The sequence below is a fragment of the Saccostrea echinata genome, unplaced genomic scaffold, assembly GCF_033153115.1.
Source record: "Saccostrea echinata isolate AGI-Se365-2 ecotype Australia unplaced genomic scaffold, CSIRO_AGI_Sech_v1 ptg000057l, whole genome shotgun sequence".
Taxonomy (NCBI): Eukaryota; Metazoa; Mollusca; class Bivalvia; order Ostreida; family Ostreidae; genus Saccostrea; species Saccostrea echinata.
This window is the reverse complement of record NW_026889806.1, coordinates 2,003,930-2,027,805: the sequence shown is the minus strand read 5'-3', so window position 1 is coordinate 2,027,805 and position 23,876 is coordinate 2,003,930. Positions and strand designations below refer to the sequence as shown.

The following is a 23,876-nucleotide window of genomic DNA, read 5'->3' as shown; positions in this document are numbered from 1 at the left end:
TGAACATGATGCCCCTTACATTTGTTGATTATGGTCTAGAAAAGAGTTTTTGGATTTTATGACGTACCCAGTGAAACTCTTTCATATACACATAGCCGATGCATAATTCAATGAAGAGAGTGAATTATAGGTATGAGATATATAATTTATATAATCGTGATTATATTGTTATATGTATAATATTAATAATAATAATACACATGATTGCACATTAAGTTGTATCAATACAGATAATATCTTAAATCAAGACAACCTATGTCTTCATATGAAACTCAAAACACCACCAATGTACTAAATGGAAGAATTTCTCTTCATTATATGTTGTATTCTGTCTGTTATCTTATCTGTAATTATACATGTTATATGTTGATGCCCATTGGGCCCTGATTTGGTAATAAATCATATTCTATTCCATTCTATTCTATTGTTTTTAATTTGTACATTCCCTTTGAAGGGCGAGGCCCTTGATTGGTGAATAAGCATAAACATATACAGTATTTCGAGATTCTGCATTTCTGAACAGTTATTTCAATCAATCAATCGATATTTGTGATGAAGCAATATTAGAGAGAGAGAGACAGAGAGATGAATGAAATAATATATAAGGGGGTGTCCTGTCCCCATGCTATTGTAGGAATTTAGGCTGGACTGAGGACATCGGCCTGGATAGCTCAGTGGTTAGAGCACCTGCCTAGTAATGCAAGATCCCGGGTTTGATTCCCGGTCCAGCCTTATATTTTTCATTATATATATATATATATATATATATATATATATATATATATATATATATATATATATATATATATATATATATATATATATATATATATATATATATATATATATATATATATATATATATATATATATATATTTATTTATTTATGAATTTTCAATGTATATTAACTCATTCCTCCTTTCTACTCAAGTGGCATATATATATATATATATATATATATATATATATATATATATATATATATATATATATATATATATATATATATATATATATATATATATATATTTACATAGTTCATTTAGGGTTAATTGTGATTTTTTTTATAGTGCAATATACATCGAAATTTGCTTTAAATAAAAATAAATCATGGGTGCCTAAGCAAGTAAAGCCTTAGACTGGTATTGCCTGTCTCTATCGTTCGAGAGATACGTTTTTCGCGCATATCAGACAGGCAAGCCAATCTTAGTAAAGCCTCGGGTTCGGGAAACTAATATTACATCCGGGGAGTTTACAAAAATGGCTGCACCCTGTCCAACAGCAGAGGTACATTTTGCTCAAAAACTTGCGGCAAATGAGAAAAGAACAAGAGACAGTGCTTTCAAAAAATTGAAGAAATGGCTCCAATCTCGGTCAAGTGACGGAAAGGGTAATTAAAGCATACAGTGAAAATGAAACTGCGTTATTCATGCAAGAATAATTTTACCACGTGTGTTCATTTAAGCATTGAATTCTTATTTTTGGATGTCGTCGGTCCTATAACACACCTGGCCGTGCCGACAAATTGAATATCGTGCGTTAGCGCGGTATGATAATTTGTCGGCACCGCCAGGTGTGTTATAGAACCGACGACATCCAAAAATAAGAATTCAATGCTTATATTTACATTCTCTAATTTTCTATCTTCATAATTGTGTAATGCTTTGGGCCGTGGATATCGGCCTGGGTAGTTCAGTCGGTAGAGCACCTGACTAGTGATGCAGGGGTCCCGGATTCGATTCCCATTCCAACCATATGTTTTCTACTTTCCTGTTACAGATTTGGTACCGTTGACACCCCCCCCCCCCCCCCCTTGAATTTAGTGCCTTCCAGAACTGGTGTGCTTAATAGTCATAAGAGCCGTTTGTGACATTGGAAAGTTAAATAACGCAAATGAACGTTGTGAGAAAAAAAAAAGACAAATTAATTTTAAATGCACAGTTGCTGTATTTTACAGTAATTTAACGGGTAGTTTTTTTTAATTGAATCAAAACAATATACATTTTGGTGTTCCAAGATATTGTAAATTATGTAGATACCAGTAGTTCCTACCGAGTATTCTACCGCACGGTGACAAGGTTTCGCGTGTGTTACAGAGATTTGAACGTCGTAGATTTCAAATGGATTTCATAAAGAAAATTACACTGAATGTAAATATATGTAATTTAATCGATTACTTTTGAAAGTAATCGACCCCATCCCTGGACTTGATATGTAAGTGATTTTTTGAAATGATCTGATCACAGATCTCTCTTTTTTTTTCTTCCAGAAGCAGACTTCTTAAAAATATGGAAAGGTTTGCACTATTGCATGTGGATGCAAGACAAACCACTTATCCAGGTAAGAATAGACTTTTAGTACTTTGTAAAGCAAACCTAAAAGCAAGGTTAAAATCTTTACTTTCTAGTTTCTTGAAAAACAAATTTGAACTTTTATTGAGTTTTGCCATGAAGTTGTAATTGCAAATAATTTAATTTTAAAACCCAAACTTGTGAATTATACACTTCTGGGAAGAAGAGAGCTGATGCTTTGTTTATGCATCAATGTATCGACCCCTTCTTCATCTAAAAATTAAAAAAATAACAGTAGTGATAAAACATCTTTCAGGAGGAACTTTCAGACAACATGGGTAAGCTTTTGCACATATTTGGAAATGTGGACATTTCGCTGCTGTTCCTTGGGGTATTTTTTCAAACAGAGTCCCGGGAATGGAGTGGTATAGATCGATGGAGAATGGACAAGTTTATGATGGTAATTTAAAGTCATATTCTATACTTAAGAGATTTTTTGATTGAAAATAAACCATACCTCTAGTGTTCATCCAAAGTGATGATAAAACAGAACTGTAACCTCCATGACAGTTATACACTGATTTAATGAGGCTGATTGGATGAACACAAACAAAGTTCATTTACTACCAAAGTGACTATGTATCTTTAACCAGAGACATAAATAACATGTTAATTATGTCTCTGCTTTAACTTGATAAATCCCACCATAGCCAAAGAATTTAGTGAACTTTAGGGGGTGCCACAAAAAATTACACAGAAATATATAAGAAAAATAATATTTCTTGAAGAAAAGCTTACTTTAGATAGTATGTTAGGATCCTTCCTATATAGTTTGATTAAAGTTTTTTCATTTTATTATCCCTAGGACTGTGGTTGAGCCACAGAATGGGGGCACCTTCATTTAAAAGGGAAAAAAAGCCCTATTGATTTAACCTTTTTTTTAGTGATTTACGGTGTCTTGCCATTGCCCTTTAGGTGGGTTTGCAAGGAGAAAGGGGTCAATTGTTTGTGTAAAAAAGAATTTTAAACAAGGAAATCTTTAACTTTCACAGTTTATTCTCAAGAACAGAGCCATTAGTCCAGCTAAAATGCAAACAAAATCAACTTATGCATTCAAATTTCTTTTAAATTATGGCCTTTTGGGCTTAGTTTAGTCTTAAGTAGAAGTTTTACCTAAGATTTAGTCAAAAAAAAACAAACTTAAATTGTTCTTCTACAGAAAGGCAAGGCTACAAATAGTCAAATTAACATGCCAGTATCCTTAAATTGTTTAGCCATTAGCCATAAGAGCCAGTAAAGGTTGAATAGACAGTGACATACTCAGGGTTCGACACTAACTTTTTAAGGCTTTAGTCCAGCCGGAGTAGTGCTTCATTACTGTTACTAGTCGGTACGCGATTTTATTAGTCCGTCAAAAAAAAGAAACATCAATGATTTTTAACATTAATTTAACGTGAGAATTAATATACGTATTATTTTTTGAAATAAACAAAGTATTTATATACAAATATATTTATTCCACAGATTCATTGAAACATTGATGTTAGCAAGATTTTTATTTTTCCCAATTTCATCAAAAAGCCAATAATTTTTTCCCAATTCCCTAAAAATGGCGTTTTGTGAAATCTCTCAATCAGCAAGTATGATCGTATTCCCGATCTCGTTTACTTTTTTCATTTTTTTTTGTCTTTACATTACATCTAAAACATCCAACATCTTTCTTAAAAGTGTCATACTAAATCATGATCGCTAAAACCTTATACTTCTTATCGATCAGTCGAAAAATTAAGCGCTGAATTGACCCAGTATTGCATAACTACCCGCCAAAAGCTAGAAATCTAAAAATACATGCAGGGTTTTCCAGTAAAAGCTGTCGAGAATCGGACATCGGTAATTTATTCGTATTGTTTTTCAGAAATTTTTATTGGTCCGTTCGGACTAATTAGCCACATATTTTATTAGTCCGAATGAAAATGTATTAGTCTGAGACTAACAGTCTAACGTTAGTGTCGAACCCTGCATACTGTGGAATCATCTTTGTTCATCTGGGACCAATATTCCTGGATTTCATAGGTCAACATTACCCATTAATTTACATCCCCACAAACAATAATTTTGTTAACACATTGTTTCACTGAAAGAACCATATAAACGAGTTACCCATGAAATTATGTCCTCACAATCCAATAAAAATTTGCTTGCCCACAAATACTGACACCCACAAATTAAAATAATTCCACAGTAGATGATGGTTATGGCCTTTGGGTGTCTTGTTAAGGAAGGTTGTATTAATGATCAGAATTTTATCAAACTGTTGGCTGTGATTTTTAGCTATCCAGAGAGATGTTGGGTCAGGGCATAGCTTTACTGAAGAAGACGAGGTGGAAAAAGGATCATGTTGATCTGTTTTGCCAAGTCATTAAGAAACAGGTTCTGTTGGCAGAAAATGATGGATATAAAATCCACATCACTGACATTTATCTGGATGAGCTTCAGAAATCTGGAGCTGAAGTGGTAAGAGTTTTTTTAAGAATTAAATGTGGAAAGGGATTCCCATTCCCATTTTAAAGCTCACCCTTAGCCAAAGGTCCAATAGGGCTTTCCTAAGTTCATCTGAAAGTCCATTTGTCAACTTTTTTCAATTTTCTGATCAGTGTTCGGCGTCCATCTGTCGTCTGTAAACTTTTCGCATTTTCGACTTCTTCTCAAGAACCACTAATACTGGGCCAATTTCAGCCAAACTTGCCACAAAGCATCCTTGGGTGAAGGGGATTTAAGTTTGTTCACAGAAAGTGCCATGTCCTTTTTCAAGGGGAGATTATTAAGAGTTCATGAAAATTTAGTGGCATCTTTTGAAATTTTCTTCTCAAGTACCACTGGGCAAGAAAAGATGAAACTTATGTTAAAGCTTAATTACGTACTGTAGATTCAAGTTTGTTCATATCATAACCCCCTGGGGTAGGGCAAGGCCACAAGAGGGGGTTATAGTTGCTCAGGTGAGCAATGTGGCCTATGGGCCTCTTGTTCCTTTCCTCCAAAACAAACCACTGAACCAATTTCAGCCCAACATGACACAAAACATCATTAATCAGGGTGTGGTCATAACACTTCCTATTTCACACAGATCTGTAGTTGATCCTAAGTGAATTGTAGGGGATACATTTTGTTGACAAAACTAATCTCTAGTTTTATCTACCGTATATATAGTACAAATAGTTAGCACTAGTATCTTGTATTTACACAAATGGACTGTGACCCTATAATTTTTTATATATATTTTAAGATTAATGTTAAAGGTTCATTCAAAATAATTATCTATTTCAGCTTTCACCGAGCCAAGTGATCCAGTTTCTAGAGCCTTTTTCTGCCTTTTTAGTTGAGTCCAAGAAGTAAGTCAATTGCTTTATATGAAAAGTGGGATTTCAAATTTGATAATTTGCTTACCAAAAAAGATTCTCTTGTAATAAGTGCAATCCTTCATACATGTATACGATTTGTTGTAAAGTTCTATGCATCATTACACAGGGTTTGTGTTCTGATATATTTCCTTGTTATTAATGAATAGTGTTTGTTTAAATTTTAAAAAATCTGAATTTCAGCACAACCCTGGTGAAGCGAGTAATATCCCGAATTTTTGATGCCATAATACAGCAGACTGTTGATGATGCTAAACAGAGAGCAGAAAGGCTTCTTCAGGTCTCATTATCCATTATATGAATGTGATATTTTTATAAGAGATAGATTGAAATTGGTTTTCTTACTGACATAATAACTATCATATATAATCGCCTATTAGTCGGTTTTATGGGAGTTAAACTTTGGTCCAAAACTCTTTATCCGAATTTTACGTGAGTTATACAAAGATTGGTATTCTAATGGTTCATTCCCTCTAATTTAAGCTTCAAAAATACAACCGACTTATAGGCGAATATATACATAATTTAGATGTGTTAAAAAAAGAAACGGAAGGAAAACAGTTTTGAACGTTATTAATTTGGCTGATAGACTTTAAATTTGTCAGTTTTGAGTGATGGAAGTCCAAGTATAAGTAAATGTACGTTAATCTTTTCTCCCTACTATTATTCAACTATAATATGAAAAAAAACATTCATGTACAAAAATGACAACCCATTTAGATATCCTTCAGAATTAGTATAGTAGTAGAATTGCAAGTCTTGAGTGATGAAACATTACGTAGCCTGACAATAATGGAACATGTAGGCAAACTACTGATTATTTCTACATTTACATTTCTTTGCATTAATTAAGCAATCAAGGAGTCTCCACATATTTTGTCCATGTAGACTGCCTCCATGTTCTTTATAAGATTATTTTCTATTCAATGCCACAGCTACAATTTTAATTTTGCTCAAGAAAATTGCCTATCCTGAATATTTAAGTTTTTTAAATACCCGGGTAATAGTCTTATACATGTATTAAATTAGCCTTCGAATTTTCATGTGCATATTGACCATTGCAAAAAATTACAAAAAAAATTTAACCACAAAACATTTTATCATTAGAGAGAAGATGAGGCTAACAACAACGGTGTAGAACTAGAGGATTCTGATGATGAGGATGACGATGACACACCTCCAAGACTCGACGTAAGACAATCATTTCTAAAAAGTTAAACCTTGTGAAAGCAGGTTCTACTAAGTATACATGTATATAAGAAGAAACATTCAAAACTGGAAGAACTGATTGATTGAGCCCCGAGATTCCTCCTCTGTGCCCAGCCCTGAGTGATGAAACATACATAGTCTGACAAGCTGTGGAGGCAAACTACTGATTTAATGAGTCTGAAGGGCTGGACATGTCTTTCTGTTTTGTAGATGATTTCTTGGGATTGCTTTGCAAAGAGGCTCAATTTCTAAAATCTACAAAATTGTAGAATAAGATGTGTATTTGAAGCTTTGCTTTTTTTTCATCCATTTTTATGCCCCACCATGAATGTGGCCGGGGCATATAGTGTTTGTCATGTCTGTCTTCTGTCCTTCTGTCTTTCCATTTATCCTTCTCTCATGCTCTGCATTAGGCCAGTTTCAAAGAAACTAAGGTATTTTTATCAAACTTCATATGATGATACATATTGATAAGAGCAATTCAACTGCATCAACATTTTTTTATTACCTTGACCTTCCCTTTGACCTAGTCCTCCTTTTCTTCAATTAGTGTTTAGTTCAGTCTTAAAGAAACTTTTCAAGATATTTTTATCAATTAAACCTTACATGCTGATACATACTGGTTAGAGCTATTCAACTTCATCAACATTTTTTACCTTGATCTTTCCTTTGACCTTGACTTCACTTTTCTTAAATTTCATTTTGTGTTTGGCTAAGTTTTAAAGAAACTATTCAAGATTTTTTTTATCAAACTTCATTTGCTGATACTGATAAATGAGAGCTATTCAACTGCATCAATATTTTTTGAACTTGACCTTTGACTTTGAATCACTTTAATTGAAAAATCAATTTCAAAGAAACTTAAGGTATCTTTATAGAACATTTTATGTCTAAACATATTGTTGAGAGATCTTCAACAGCATCAGCCTCTTTTTTATGTTGCATTGCTAATGAATCCTGGACAAGGCATTCATGTCCTATGGACATATTTCTAGTTTTCTTGTGCATTGAAATGTGCTGTACAAACCCCAGACTTGTCTGCTTAAGGATGAGTGTTTTTGACAGACTCCAACATATATAAATCACAGTGTTAATTTATTTTTCTAAATTTAGTCATATTTATTCTTCTTAATGTATATCCAGTTCTACTAAATGGAGTAAAGGCATGTGTTTAAATCCATATCTTAGATAGTATTTGGATCAGGGCAATTCGTTGAATCAAACACATCTATACATTTTTTTGCTTTCTGAAGAGCTTGTCTTGAATTCAGAATAATGTGTAACAAAGCTTCCAGAAAATAGACCTGATTATTGATAACATCCATGGTTGATAATATCAAATTAAAAGGACCTGTAGCATTTTAATGAATTTTCTTTTAGAGATATTGATAATGATTCCAAAAATATAGACATTATTGTAAAACTGAACTTGACTATAAATACTCAAAGCCTTTTAAAAAATGAAAGCTGAATTAACAAAAAAAAAACAAGATGTGTTTGTGAAACACTGATGCCCCCATATGGCAGCTTAAGGCAAAGGTTAAAGTTTCTCAAATGCAAGTCAAACTCCAAGATCAAAAATGTTGTTACCCAAAAAAAGGACTTGTGTCAATGGATATACCTGGTAAATATAAAAGCCCAAGCACCAACCATTCAAAAGTTATTGTCAAGGTTAATGTATTCTGAAAGTAGGTCAAACTCTAAGGTCAAGGTCAAAGGTCAAAATTAATGGTACACAGGGGAAGACATTGTCATAAGAAACACATGCAAAATATAAAAGCCTTAGCAACAACTGTTCAAAAGTTAAGGTTAAAGTTTTTCAAAAGTAGGTCAAACTCCAAGGTCAAGGTCAAATGGTCAAAATTGTGGATATCCCAAGGACAAGGAATATACCTGTCAAATTTGAAAGTCCTAGTGCTATCTGTTCAAAAGTTATGGCCAAGGTTAAAGTTTTTATAAGTGGGTCAAACTCTTAAGGTCAAGATCAAAAGGTCAAAAATATTTACACCCATGGAAAGGTCTTGTCAGGATGAATACACATGTGAAATATGAAAGCCCTAGCACCAACTGTTTGAAAGTTATGGCCAAGGTTAAAGTTGGGAAAATTTCTGCAAAAGTGGGTCAGACTCCAAGGTCAAGAGGTCAAATATACTGGTACCCAAGGGATGGTCTTGTCACAAGGAATACACATGTGAAATATGAAAGCTGTAGCTCCAACCAATCAAAATTTATGGACAATGTGAAAGTTTTTGCGGACAAACAGACAGACAGACAGACAGGTCAGAAACTATATACCCCCAATCTTCAATTACCGGGGCATAATAAAAATGACTTTGAAAGTGACTGCAGATTATAACTATAATGAAGATTGTATTATACCTGTATATAGGTCAAAAGTAAGGGGGGGGGACAAGTATGTTTTACTGATGGTATCAAAATGAGTGCCCTGTATGATGATCATTATTGCAATGCCTGACAATCCATGGAGGCAAACAACTGATTTAATGGGTCTGATCGGCATTCTGTATCTCTACTAATTTTTTTTTATTTTATAAAGTTCTCTCTGTAGAAACTTGTATGTATTTCAATGTACACTAACTATTGCAAAATTTTTAACTATGAGAGATGTTTATTTGAAATTAGTAAGAACTACGCACGCTAACTCTCGATTCCTGCCTACATTTTACACCCATTTAATTCAATACTAATGGCAATTTGGCTGTAAAATTTTTGTTGAATGCAAAGAACAGTTCAATTATAATTGACTGATAATTTTAATACCAGTGTTAAACAGTTAATTACCCCTAATTCCAGCTCTTTAAATAAGGGGGTAGATGATATTTTTCATTGAAATCGGGCTTTAAAGCATCACCACATTTTAAAATATTCTTGGATATGAATAAATGTTCCTTAAATCTTTTCTTTTGTTTTACTCATATAAAATTAAACATATATTATTAATAAAATACAATGTTTTAGTTGTAAACCCCCTTGAAATTGGTGAAAAAATAAACATTTTTGTAATTTTTTTTTAACTGTGAACATATGTCCCCCCCCCCCCCCCCCCCCCCCCCCCCCCCGTGAATCACAAAAAGCATTGGTATGAATTTGTGAAATGACAGTCCATATTACCTGTAAAAAGGAATTTTTGTTTCGGGGGGGGGGGGGGGGGGGGGGAGATGTTTTAAAAATATTTTCCGTTTTCCGTTGATTTCTATAGTGAAAAACACAAGTTTTACCAAAATTGTAGAGTTATCTCTCTTTGTTTTCCCAAAGAAGTAATGTTTTATGAAAATTCATATAAATATCTATATACATATGAAAAATCATTCAAATGTGTTAACTTTTGAAAATTGACTTGGAGGTAGGCGGTAGAACAATACTATCGTTCGCAGTTCTTTTCAGTAATGTTGTTGAGGAATGTTTTATATGAAGTTGCAGTTTAATGTTTTTAGCTCACCTGAGCTGAAAGCTCAAGTGAGCTTTTCTGATCACATTTTGTCTGTAGTCCGTCTGTCTGTCTGTCTAGCTGTCTGTCCGTCTGTCCGTCCATAAACTTTTCACATTTTCGACTTCTTCTCCAGAACCACTGGGCCAATTTCAACCAAACTTGCCACAAAGCATCCTTGGGTGAAGGGGTTCAAGTTTGTTCAAATGAAGGGCCATGTCCTCTTCCAAGGGGAGATAATTAAGAATTGGTGAAAATTTGGTGTCATCTTTTAAAAATCTTCTTCTCAAGAACCATTGAGCCAGAAAAGTTTATACTCATGTGAAACCTTCATTACATAGTGTAGATTCAAGTTTGTTCAGATCATGACCCCCAGGGGTAGGTTGGGGCCACAATGGGGGATCAAAGTTTTACGTAGGAATATATAGGGAAAATCTTTAGAAATCTTCTTCTCAAGAACAACAAAGCCACAATTAGTCATATTGATATGGAATCATCCTCAGGTAGTGTAGATTCAAATTTGTTCAAATCATGACCCCCGGGGGTAGGGTGGGGCTACAATGGGGGATCAAATTTTTACATAGGAATATATAGGAAAATTCTTTAAAAATCTTCTTCTCATGAACAACAAAGCCACAATTAGTCATATTGATATGGAATCATCCTCAGGTAGTGTAGATTCAAGTTTGTTCAAATCATGACCCCTGGAGTAGGGTGGGGCCACAATGAGGGATCAAAGTTTTATATAGGAATATATAGAAAAAATTCTTCTCAAGAACAACAGAGTCACAATTAGTCATATTGATATGGAATCATCCTCAGGTTATGTAGATTCAAGTTTGTTCAAATTATTACCTCAGGGGTAGGGTGGGGCCACAATGGGGGATCAAACTTTTACATAGGAATATATACGGAAAATCTTTGAAAACCTTCTTCTCAAGAACAACAAAGCCACAATTAGTCATATTGATTTGGAATCATCCTCAGGTAGTGTAGATTCAAGTTTGTTTAAATCATGACCCCTGGGGGTAGGGTGGGGCCACAGTGGGGGATCAAACTTTTACATAGGAATATATACGGAAAATCTTTAAAAATCTTCTTCTCAAGAAGGACAAAGCCACAATTAGTCATATTGATGTGGAATCATCTTCAAGTAGTGTAGATTCAAATTTGTTCAAATCATGACCCCCGGGGGTAGGGTGGGGCTACAGTGGGGGATCAAATTTTTACATAGGAATATATAGGAAAATTCTTTAAAAATCTTCTTCTCAAGAACAACAAAGCCACAATTAGTCATATCGATATGGAATCATCCCCAAATATTGTAGATATAAGCTTGTTCAAGGCATCCTCCAGTAGTAGGGTGGGGCCATAATGGAGGATCAAAGTTTTACAAAAGAACATATACAGGAAATATCTTTAAAAATCTTCTTCATTCTCAAGAACAACAAAGCCATGATCAGTCATATTGATATGGAAGCATCGACAGGTAGTGTACATTCAAGTTTGTTCAAATCATGACCCCCCCCCCCCCCCCCCCCCCCGGCAGGGTGTCAGACATATTTAATTAAAGAACAGTAAAATCATGATTAGTTATATGAAGATAGAAGCATCCTCAGAAGGTTTATATTCAATTTCATTCAAAACATGGCACCTCGGGGTAGGGTATGCCTAGAAAAGGCGATCAAAGCTTTATATATGAATATATAGGAGAAATATAGGAGAAGAAATCTGCTGATGAAAAACAGCAGGGCCATATTGACTCAGGTGAGCGTTGTGGCCCATGGGCCTCTTGTTTTAATTTTTTAAAATTTTTGAATAAAAATTCCTAAAAATGAGTTAAAGCAATTGAAGCACGTCTTACACAGAAGACTCCAAAGTGTCAGGACTGATATTTCTACAAATTCTTTATTTATGTTTGAACTTTATGCTTTTTAAATAGATTGTGGGTTGTTTTTTTTCAGTTTGACTATGGGGCAATAGCTGACAGGTTGTTTGAACTTGGAAAAAAACCTGAGTGTTTAAGTCGGCACAGAACCTTGATTTACAATGTTGTAAAAAAGTAAGTATGCATAGAATATGCTGTTAAAATATCGTAAATATATGTTTGAAGTTTCCTATGAGGGTAGCCAAACTTGTAATTAAATGAACAAATACCATAAAAATGCTTTATTTTCTCAATATATTTGTATTTATTTTATTTTAATACATAATACACATCTTTTGGTACTGTTGTAAGAAACTCATGCAGAAAAAAGTAAAATTTAACACAAGTTAGGGATACTGTTCAGGTGTTTTCAGTTTTTTTTTAAAAGCAGGTGTTCCCTTAAGTAGGAAAGAATTCATTTGCTCAAATTGCTACATGTATATATGTATAGTAATGATTTTCTTTTACATTTTCCTTATTGTTTCCTCATTTAAAGTATTTGTTAGAAATAACACGTCAAAGCCTGTATGATGATACTTCACATTGCTTGACAGTCTGTGGAGGCAAAATAACTGATTTAATGAGTCTGAAGGCTTGCTAAATATGGAGAATCTGCAAGATTCAATAATGAACTTGAAACATATTATCAACGTTTATACACCGTCTTCAATTCATTGAACTGCAACTATATTTTTACTAATACATATACAAATACATAAAATACATATGTACTTTTATTCATACATCCATAGACATACATGAACATGTGTATGTATATCCAACAATTATTATAAAATTTCAGGTTTCGAGATTTGAATGAAGGTGTCCTGCCAACCAAAGAAAATGATTTCACTGACCTAGAAAAAGGTTATATCAACCGGGAGGAGTTTGCTCAGTCTGTCAATAAGCTTATTTCCATGGAAACAGAGGTCCAAAGACAAAAAAGAAAACAAAAGAATCGAAAACAAAAGAAAAACCAGCAGAAAGGTACTTGTAATTACAGTCACTGTTGATTAGAGTAGAATCCTCATCCAATGGCAATGAAATTTGGTACAAATATTACAATGTACATGTATGTCAGGTATAGGCATTGTTCTTAAATATCAAACTGTCAGGATAGTTAAGAAACCTTTGCTTCCATTGCAATATGGACCATTGCTTTTGTAATGGGTAGGATTTCCTTTTAATTTTTTTGGAACAAGAATCTTATTCAGTATAGAATTGTGGTTTTCAATTTGTATTCTACCATAGCAATTGAAGGGGACACAACTGTGAAGAAAAGAAAGATGGATAGTACAACAGAGAATAACAAAGCAGACAGTGTCACTGAAGAGAAGCCAGAGACTGTGCAAAAGAAAGTTAAGAAAGAAACGGGACTCACAAAATTAAAGGACAAATTACTGGGTAAACGTAAAAAGGACAGTGAATCTACGGAGCCTTTGAAAAAGATGAAACAAGCAGATTCAAATCTAGGTACTCGTAGTGAAGAAAAACCTGGTGTTGCTAGTGTAAAAAGCCAAAAAACAGCAGCAGCAGTGACACCAATCCCAAAGAGAGCAATGACTCGAAAATTGTGTGAGAACGTGGGAAAGGATTTTGAAGCACCTCCCTTTGATGTCGAGGAAAGTGATTCAACATGTGAGAAAGACACTGCTAGTGTAAATAAGAAGCAGCCAAGTCACAAAAAGGTCCCACTGGACACTTTAGAACTAAAGCATATTCATGACGAGGAATTAGGTCACAAAGAGGAAGAGGAAGTGGAGATCTGGGTTCCAAATAAAAAGTACTCAGGCAAGTTAAAGGGACTATTTGAAAAACAAGGGAAAGGTCTGGGGACCAAGAAGTTTGCTCAATTTGAAACCAGTGTACAAACCCCTCCAGCCTATGTAAGGAAATCAGTGGCCAAGGCTGCCACTCCAAATACTGACCCAGGAAAGGCATCAAAGGCAAGTCATGAGGGTTGATGTGAAGTATACACATGTAGAATTACTGATTGTCACAGTAACACTATGTTTTATTTGTAGTTATCAATTGAAAAATAGAATTTTAAACAAGAAGATGGTTATATATGTTACAAAGACAAAAAAAATAGCGATTTTAGCTTTAAAGTCATCCATCATAATTGTTTTTCTCTTATGTAGAAATTGGTCGAAAATGAGAAAGGAAGTGAAACTTCTAAAAGAAAAGTCACATTTGACATGAAGAAAAACAAAGCTGTGGGTTAGTGTTCTATACATTAATATGGTTTTGTATTCAGTGAAATGATTTATACAGGAAATTCTTAGGGACAGCAAATATTGCTTTGTCATGTCCATAATTCATTTTATCCATTTAGTAATTAATAATTTTGTTGTGTTGGTTAAAAAAAATTTGACTTTTTTATTGACAGGTTTTTCTGTATCCTTGGCTATAAATGGGCTTTACTTACGATAAAACAAGTTTGTAGTGGGGGGGGGGATTCCGAAAATAGACTCTTGCTGTAGTTTTGATATGTAAATTTTGATTTACTTGTCACTGCTTGTCCCCCCATTTAATGTTGCTGTGCGGTCTAACATACACAAGTTCCAGCATTGAAAGAAAAAAATGTACCAAAAAGTTGGAGAAAGACCCTCAATCATTTTAGAGTTTGGACTTTTTTTTTTAATTTTTGCTTGTCAACTTTTTTTTGAGATTGCACCAGCCTCACTTTGCTTCTATTTTTTTTCCAGACTTTAAGAAAAGTATTCAGTTTTGAAAATCGTTGCTATGGGCCTGTAAAATGCATTTCATATTTGTAGTCTTGCACATTGCTTCTATTTTTTTTCTTTCAGACTTTAAGAAAAGTATTCAGTTCAGTCCTGCCCCTTATAACCCTGACAAGAAACCAGAGCAGAGCATTCTAAAAACACCAGAAGGTACATCTCATGTGAATGTCTCCGTAGCCACACCTCATGGAACAATGCATTTCTCTACCCAGAGAACTACGAGGCAGCAAACTCCCCATGTTAACAAAATGAGGATTGTAAAGAGAACACCATCTAGTGCCAAAAAACTGAGGACGCCAGCAAGTACTCAGAAATATACAGGGACGCCCGTACCCAAGAAAGCAGCCCCCGTGTTAAGTCTGAAGAAGTCCACCCCCAGGGCAAAAGCTGGGGACTTCTTTTGAGACATTTATTTAATATTTGTCTCATTGAAATGGGTGTTAAGGCCAAGGGAGATAAATATGTGTGTGATATCTTTGAAACATTAATTGTGTATATGAATATTTTCATTTTACTGTCGAAGGATATTTTCAAACATTTCTTAATTTTTTTTCTTGATTTTTTTTTTTGGCATTAAAATGAAATTAATTTCATATTTTATTGCACATAGCATGGCTTTTAAAAAGCATTTACCATTATTGTCACACAAATTTACATACTTTGAAACTTGTCTAAACCAGATGTTCCTTATTCCGAAAAATTTGCTTAATACGATGTAAACTTTAAGTACCTTTCAGTAAATTCAATTGATTAAAATTTCTAATCTGGAATGTTGTCTAAATCCAGCCAATTTTTTGGAACCAGTGGTGTCCAGATTAGACAAGTTTTATTGAACTAGTAGTAAGCCCGAAAAGTTCAAGATTTTTAATAATCAAAAACAGATGCTGTAAGGTAGAACATTTGTTTTAAACTGACAAATAATACTAGACATGTCTGTTCAGTTGATCAGAAGGAAATAATCAAGAAAATTAAGGAATTGACGAGAATTTCAGAGATATATTTTTTTCAAGTTTTGCTTTCACTGGCAGCTACATTGTACTGTACATTTGTATGTATAATTGTGATACAATATAATTAAGTATCTTTATGAATTGGTATCTGATACTGTCATTGAAAATAAAATAGACTTAAATAATGAGTAGAAGGCTTGTTATAATCTGAGTGGACAATTGCAATGTCATAGAAGTTCATGTGAATAAAACAAGGGTGAATTTTTGATTTTCAGCACTACTGTTTTCATATATCACCCCTTTGAATACACATTTAACATCCTAAACGGAAAGGATCTGAAGTTGGTCTCTGGACAATTTCAGAAGAGAATTGTCACATCCTTCAGGAATGGATTTTGTGATGTTATTATACTAATATACTTATCTGAGAAACTTGATTTCAATGGAGACAAAAATATTCAGTTTTCAAAACTTAATACTTGACACATATTTCATTGGCAAAATATCTTATTTCGGTTTACAGCCAGCAAAAAGTAAGCATTAATATGGTTACAGTTCTTTCCTCATGAAATACGGGAGTTAAAATTTTGGTCCACAATAAATCTTTGGCACGTTGTGTTCAATTCTGGTCCAGAGATTATCGAGATAATGATTTGTAGCTTCCAGGTAAGCTTGTTTAAATTCTAAATAAAAGTCGTAAACTTTTATTACAGAAACAAGTGCCTGAACTGACTTCATCATAATTCTTACTTGGGGTGTGAGGAACATATCCCTCTCTTTTGTTAAAGGAAAGGAGAAAATGTATGGCTGGACCGGGAATCAAACCTGGAACCCCTGTATCACTAGTTAGGTGCTCCACCAACTGAGCTACCCAAGGCGATATCCACTGCCCAAACCATTACATTTCTCCCTCAAATTGTCGTCGCCCTCAAAGACACAACCCCTCCATTTTGCCCCCGGCAGGACTTTCACCTGCAGTCTAGGGATGGTCATCAGCTCTAAATTATTTAACAGGAAAGGAGAAAATGTCACATTATGTGTGACTGGACCGAGAATCGAACCCGTGACTCCCGCATCACTACTCAGGTGCTCTACCAACTGAGGTACCTTGGCTGATATCCACGGCGCAAAACATTACATTCCTCCCTATTTAAATTGTCTTTGACCTTAAAGACACAACCCAGGTAGCCCAGGGATGGTCAACGGCACCAAATTATGTATCATGAAAGGAGAGAATGTATGGCTGGACCGGGAATCGAATCCGGGACCCCTGCACCACTAGTCAGGCGAACTGAGCTACCCAAGCCGATATCCACGGCCCAAACCGTTTTAATTTAAATTAATTTCAGTTGAAGACGATAAAAAATTTAGTGTAAGGAGACAAAGAGATGAGCAATTGACTAGGAATGAAAACTGAAATAATGTGAAGAGACTTTATTAACAAAATATGCACACAAGATCCATATTCAACTGATTTTTTATGCTTTTAGCTACCTTTGTGAATACATAATGATTATATACTTTACTTTTTAATTTCATCACATTAGTACTTTGTACATACAAAAGGTAAAATAGTACAGATAAGGGTTAGAATTATAAAATAAATACTACTCAAAAAAAGTTTTGCACCACGGTTGTTCATATAAACTTGGGAGAGTTTGTTGTATATATACATTGTACATTGGTGCATTGCATGAAACTGTTCAATTCCGTAAAATACTAACAATCACAATCAGATAGGCATTGGGATCTGTAAAATAAGAAATATCAAGTTAGTACGAGGACAGCAAAATAAATTCTCAATTTACAGAATTGCATACAAATCATCCATTCTAAAAATATCAAATGTTGATTCAAAACAAAAAACAATCAAATAAGGATTAGAAGTTTTTTTTCTGCGATAAGACTTTATTATACTTACTTAGAATGGAAGAGCGGGCTTTCTGGAAACTTGGGCCTGTAGTGGTCTCTCTGCTGGGAGTGGAAGTGACGGGGGCACTTGTTGTGGAAGTGACGGGGAAACCTGGAACAATTGTTGTGGGAGTGACAGGGGCACCTGCTGAGGAAGAAGGAGTTGTGCTTGGTGAATCAGACGATGTAGTCAAAACCGTCGAACTTGTTGAAGCTGAAATGTATGAAGTTTAAGGGAAGTCAACTGAAAGTTGAAAAACATGGTCGGAATGGAACTTTACATAAAAATACATAATTATCATCGACAGGTTATCAACTCAATTGTGCGGAATCATGCTCGTTATGTGCAAAAGCGTAATAGATTGCAGCGACCGCGATAAGCGCTATAGAAATCGCTAAAAGTAAGGATTTTGTTGGCTGGCTACAATGAGTTCTTTTACGAGCACTAAATGCTATTTACAGCGATATTTGACATTTTCTTGGAGGTTACCTTCCTGGGAGGAACTCGTTATGATGATACTGCTGGTTGTATCAGTATTACTGGACAGTGTACTGCCCTGGTGTAGAGGCGTAGTCATGTTATCACCATTGGAATCAGTAGAATTTGTTTCTGTAGCTATGGTACTGAATACAGGTGTTGTGTCTTGTGATGTTTCCCCTGTGGAACTGAAGTCTGTAAGCGTAGAAAGAGAATTTGTTGTAATGGGAGTTACAGAAGAATTTGTGAATTCTTTTTCCGATGTTGTCTGTGGTGTGTTCTCGGTTACAACTGATATGGATGTAGAAGAAATGTTATTCATGATATCTGTCGACAAATCTTCTGTGCTTGCGGGTGTAGTCTCTGTAACCATTACATGACTTGTGATATCTCCATTAACAGGAAAGGTTGGTTCTGTAAGTTCGGATACCATTTCATTGTCATTAGTTCTGCCATCTGTGGGACCCGGTTGTGTGACAATGGGTAATGTCGATGACTCATTTTCTTGACCGAGTTCAGTGGTTGTGAACAAGGTATGATTCTCTGCATTAGACTCTGTTCTTGTAGTCCACGTCCCGTATTCTGTATCGACTTGGTTAGTTGTGAACCAGGTCCCGTTCTCTGTGTCGGGTTGGGTAGCTGTGACCCAGGTCCCGTTCTCTGTATCGGGTCGAGTTGCTGTGACCCAAGTTTCGCTCTCGGTATCAGTGTCAATGGATGTGAGCGGAACTTCGTTCTCTGTAACACCTTCACTGGTTGTGAACAAAGTTATGTTTTCTGTAACTGGTTCAGCGGTTGTGAACCATGTCTCGTTCTGGGGTTCAGAGGCCGTGAACCAGGTCCCTGTCTCCGGACTACTAACAGGATTAATTGTTGTTTGTTCTGTTTCTACTGTAAAATTATCCTAATTTATTGATTTATGTGTCACAGAGTGTGAGTAAAGCTCTTTACATTGGTGATCTTAAGCTTTCATTGTCTCAGAGAGCTTATAGAAGGTAACATATGAATTAAGTTTCGAAGACATTGAAACTAAATTTTACATGTAGCTATGGATGCGCAGTTTTGCTTGAAGTATATGCGCAGCTGTACCATTTTATTAAGGGAATATTTCCTGCGTAAGTCAAAAATAAAAGATGAAAAATTGCTTTTCAAAACTTAAACATAAGGATGTTAAAAAAGGTAATAAAAACACTTAATCCAAATTTCGATATAAAGTAAAAGGTTTGTACCAGATGATACTGTGAAGGACCCTTCCACAATTCCATTTGCACATGTAGCATTCTGGCCAATTAAGCAGAGGAAGGTAGCAGTGACGTTTGTTCCCAAGTGGTATTCGAAATGAAATTCTCTGAAATTATTACATGATCCAGTTGTCATGATCCCTGAATCAGAAATACTGGACATGTTCAATGGAATAAATCCTGTAACGTTATGTTCGGAATCACTATTAAAACAAAGTTGCATGGATAATGGTTGCGAACCGACCGTGGCATTGCAGATTAGAGTAACGGTGGTATTTGCTGGGTATAAAGTCAGGGTGGCGTTCGAAAAAAGTTCTTGTTCAGATGACAACGTTGAAAATGAAATATCCTTGGGGCCCTCTGCAATGTACAAATTTAAGATCTTTTAAAAGAACGTATAACTGATGTTGCTGCAGATCTACTTATTTGATACATTTCTTTTTAAATTTACTTAGTTTCTGACACAAGTACAAGTCAAACACCTTTTGAAATGTTTATATCTATATAATTTTTTTATGCTGACAAATCCATATTCTCGTGTGACTAAAACAATGCAGTACAAACCTCTGGTAACGATGGTTGCATCATTATATTCAACAAGAGGCGATCCTGATCTTGTCACTGAAAACTCACACCGATAGGCGGCGCCGTCTTCGCACAACACTTTATTGGCGGAAATATGTAAAAGAAGAATTGATGATAACAGCGAGTCGACGTTGCCTGAAATGTTGGCCCTGATTTCTACTCCAGAATCTTGCCAGGATATTAAGCCTGCATTGGAACCACGATCATAAACTATAGAGACTGTCTTTGATTCTTCTGAGCCAAGCAGCCCGGAAGTGTTACGATACAACTGGATTGAGTTAACATCAGTTACTGTAGGGTCATTGGTGATGTACAAACATGCAACGGTTAGATCGTCTTGTCCAAGATTTACAGAATTTGTTACGTTTATGTGCACTTCCGCAAGGGCCCCTGCAAAAATATTATCATTGGAATAAGTGAATTAACATTTTTGAACTCTAAAAAAAAAAGAACTCTGTTCTTTCTTCATTGGTTTGATTTTTCTTCAGTATATAATTATATATGTACACTGAGCTGGAATATGTAGAAAAATTGTTCTATCATTCAAATGATATTGTCCCATCTTCTTAGAGTGCTAATGACACGCGTTCTAGTACTTAATTGATTTATCCATGGTAACCTAACAATGACAATGGTCCATTGCGCTTATATCCAGAAGATATATATTTTACAGCTATATGTACTTAAAGAACAGCTTCCACTTGTATTCAATTGTTCACCTTTTGTTGATCTTGATATATTTTTATCAAATTTCATACATTTGAATGACCCTTAAGCTTTCTTTCCACCCAGATCTTTAATTTTTCAAGGGTTGTTGTTATCGACTTGGTAATTTTTGATAAGGCCAGCAAACAATACCTAATGACATTTCGAGTATTTCACCCTTGTAAATAGGCATAAACATGCCCGCATAAATTTAGTTCTCGATATAATGTACCTCATATTGTAATTCAAACACATTTGCATTAAACATTTCTCCGAGTACGAGTGAGATAAAATGTGTCAAGAATATGAATGTCTTCGACAATGATACATTTAACGTTTTACATTACATTTCTCTCAGACAAGTAAATTAATATCGTAAAATCTTTGAAATGCTTTGTCAGGCACATACTAGTAACCAATTTAAGTTGAAATATAGTTCTTTAAAGCAAGAAACGGGACAGGAATAAAGGAACCATATCCTACTTGTCTGCTACTCTTGCTATTTTAACAATATGCACTTCGTTAGTATATTCAGGGATTTATCAGTACCTTCTCAGGGGCCGAAATTCGGCCCCATTCCCAATTGAAAATGAGTTAAATTTTTCCCAATTTGGCAGTATTTTTTCCCAATTGGTGAACAATGCTTTTGTATTTAATTATCTTGGAAAAACACAAGGAAAATTGTCAGATTGTCTGTAATATTCATCTATTTAAGTCATTAAGCAAAGCTACAGTCATAACACATGTTTAAAAACACTGTAAAAACATCGCCAACTTTTAATCCGAATTTCCTCCGTTTTTCTGAAAATGGTGATATTGTGTAATTATATAGATTTATTAAGTTATTTCTACCTACTCAATTGATCTACGAGTGTATGGTAAGGTCTGTAGGCATTATTTCAAATAGAAAAATATATTTTCAATGCATTAATACATATTAAAAGAGGACTTTGAGAAAATGTATACTTGCAGGAGATTTATATATTCTCCAGAAACAGATTCTGTAATGACCTAAATTGGAATCTCATACGCACATGTACTACCCTAAATTGTATAAACACTTTATACTCATTGAAGTCAATATTACTTTTATTAGTCTATTATTCATAATTGATCTTGTATGAAGTTGGATCATATATATTGTCTGTTTGGTTGCCCAAATTAGAGTTCATGCTGAAATGTTAAATGAATTACACCTGAATACATGATTTAAGCAACATTTTTAATTTTTCCAATTTCATCAAAAAGCCGATAATTTTTTCCCAATTCCCCAAAAATGGCATTTCCCAAAATAGGCTGATAAATCCCTGATATTCCTCTGTAATAAATGGAATAAATATGCTGCACCGATATGTTTAAGAGTATCTTCATAAAGGTGCTATTTAAAGAGTGTCAATTTAATATAAACTCAAATAATTGAAGATATTATTTGAAAATATCATCAATTCATTTAATGCACTACAATTTAATTAAAGATATCTTCATATTATTAATGCTATCTTCATTTCTGACTATAGCGCATTCAATTGTTGATACTTTGATGCGAGCAATAATTGAATTGTTATTCTTTTCATATGAATACTGGAATCAACTATTGATTTCAGAGAGCAAGTAATTCAATTACTAAGCACAGTAACTCAATAATTGCTTTTTTATTTGGATTTTTTAGCGAATCATTTCAACTAAAAGCAAAACAATTTAATTATTGCTATCTTCATTTGAATTTTCAATTATAATGCAAAAACGATTCTTTAGGAAAGAGCTATCCTTTGAAAAGTGATATCGTCAATTCAATACACGTTTGAAATTAAATAAAATTATGATCCCTTTAATTGAATTATCGCTCTCTTAAAAATAAGCTGCGTGCATTAATTCTTCCAATAAATCCACTGTATTTAAAACAATTTAAAAAACTGTGAAGTTTGATGATTATTATGTTCAGAATGCAAAGCACCGATATTACAAAAGTTAATCCCACAAAATCGAACTAAATTAGATTGTACTACTGGATATCATTTAACGGTTTTAAGGTAAAAATTCTAGATAAAAATTGAACATCCTTGCAAAAACAATAGATCGCAAACATGAATTAAAGGGTATATTATCCATCCATTTCATTGAATTTGTTAGTTTATTTCAAGATCAGTCGTGGGTATGACATTGAAAAAAGTTCCATAATTTTCTTCCTTATGAGATTGTAGGATTGTTACATGTATCACATTGTCGCCCATAACTGACCCAAACACAACGGATAAACAAATTTGAAAAGGGGCTTGTTCGCATTTAGTAAATATATACAAGATGAAATCATGGACGGAATTCACAATAAAACAATCTAATTCTAAAATTTTTATCTATTATCAAGGGATTTTCTTGAGTAAAATTGTTTGCCATTATTTCAAACAATTCTAATATGCTTTTAAAAAATTATATGTACAAGAAAATGTACTAGTTAGTATACAAGAGAGAGAGAGAGAGAGAGAGAGAGAGAGAATAAAAAGAAATCTTACCAACAGATAAAACAACAAAGAAGATATAAACATCCATTATTACTGTTCCGGTGTGGATGGCGAAAATTTGACTTAACTATTGTTTTATCTAATGTATATATAAATATTTTATTACTCTCCTCGAATGAACAGTACTTGAGATAAACTGTAAAATAATGGGTGTGGAACACGATTACAACGCCTCAACACCGTGAATTAAAATGGGAGCAAAGAAGATGGGCGAACAAGGCGAGCGAAATGCCTATAGTCCGACAAACATGAAGGTGAAAAATTAAATCTCAATTTTAACAAAATTTTTCTCGATATTTCATCTAACAATAAGCATTCTAGTACTTTATGAAAAATTTCCACAATTTGCAAAAATCTCGCAAGGATTGAAATTATTTGCCTATGAAATAGCATACACAGACTAAAGAGGGCAAAAAGGATCGTTTTCTCATACTATAACAAAATTTTTCAA

At 34.2% G+C, this 23,876-nt stretch overlaps 2 protein-coding genes and 1 non-coding gene across 4 annotated transcripts; 2 read left to right on the top strand and 1 right to left on the bottom strand.

The window, feature by feature from the left end:
• Nucleotides 1-1,250: 1,250 nt before the first annotated feature.
• Nucleotides 1,251-16,174, top strand: LOC133174224 (ribosomal RNA processing protein 1 homolog A-like). 2 transcript variants are annotated; one of them, XR_009719092.1, is made up of 13 exons: nucleotides 1,251-1,391; nucleotides 2,271-2,341; nucleotides 2,609-2,752; nucleotides 4,624-4,806; nucleotides 5,617-5,681; nucleotides 5,892-5,988; nucleotides 6,816-6,899; nucleotides 12,330-12,427; nucleotides 13,095-13,279; nucleotides 13,544-14,238; nucleotides 14,434-14,512; nucleotides 15,103-15,876; nucleotides 15,918-16,174. XR_009719092.1 is itself a non-coding variant. In XM_061309300.1 (12 exons), exons 1-12 carry the CDS (start codon nucleotides 1,262-1,264, stop codon nucleotides 15,438-15,440), a joined length of 2,169 nt encoding a protein of 722 aa, XP_061165284.1. In that variant the 5' UTR covers nucleotides 1,251-1,261; the 3' UTR covers nucleotides 15,441-16,174. The 2 variants fall into 2 exon arrangements, 1 of the variants encoding a protein (XP_061165284.1); XM_061309300.1 differs by having other exon boundaries at nucleotides 15,103-16,174.
• LOC133174403 (small nucleolar RNA SNORD57) lies at nucleotides 12,815-12,885 on the top strand. The gene has a single exon (XR_009719135.1). It is a non-coding gene; the product is annotated as a small nucleolar RNA SNORD57 (small nucleolar RNA).
• Nucleotides 16,175-18,349: 2,175 nt separating the features above from the next.
• Nucleotides 18,350-21,069, bottom strand: LOC133174035 (mucin-2-like). The gene is made up of 3 exons (XM_061309077.1): nucleotides 21,060-21,069; nucleotides 20,181-20,591; nucleotides 18,350-19,266 (listed from the first exon to the last, which is right to left on the bottom strand). The coding sequence occupies exons 1-3, from the start codon at nucleotides 21,067-21,069 to the stop codon at nucleotides 18,350-18,352; spliced, it is 1,338 nt and encodes a 445-aa protein (XP_061165061.1).
• Between the last annotated feature and the right edge of the window lie 2,807 nt (nucleotides 21,070-23,876).

Bases quoted from the DNA above. Each gene is read 5' to 3' on its own strand.
- LOC133174035 (XM_061309077.1), bottom strand. The intron at 19,267-20,180 runs GTTTGTACTGCA...ATAATTTTACAG, and splicing joins TGCAACCATCGTTACCAGAG to TAGAAACAGAACAAACAACA.
- LOC133174224 (XM_061309300.1), top strand. From the start codon at position 1,262: ATGGCTGCACCCTGTCCAACAGCAGAGGTACATTTTGCTCAAAAACTT. The intron at 5,682-5,891 runs GTAAGTCAATTG...TCTGAATTTCAG, and splicing joins TTTTTAGTTGAGTCCAAGAA to CACAACCCTGGTGAAGCGAG. The intron at 14,513-15,102 runs GTTAGTGTTCTA...TTTTTCTTTCAG, and splicing joins GAAGAAAAACAAAGCTGTGG to ACTTTAAGAAAAGTATTCAG.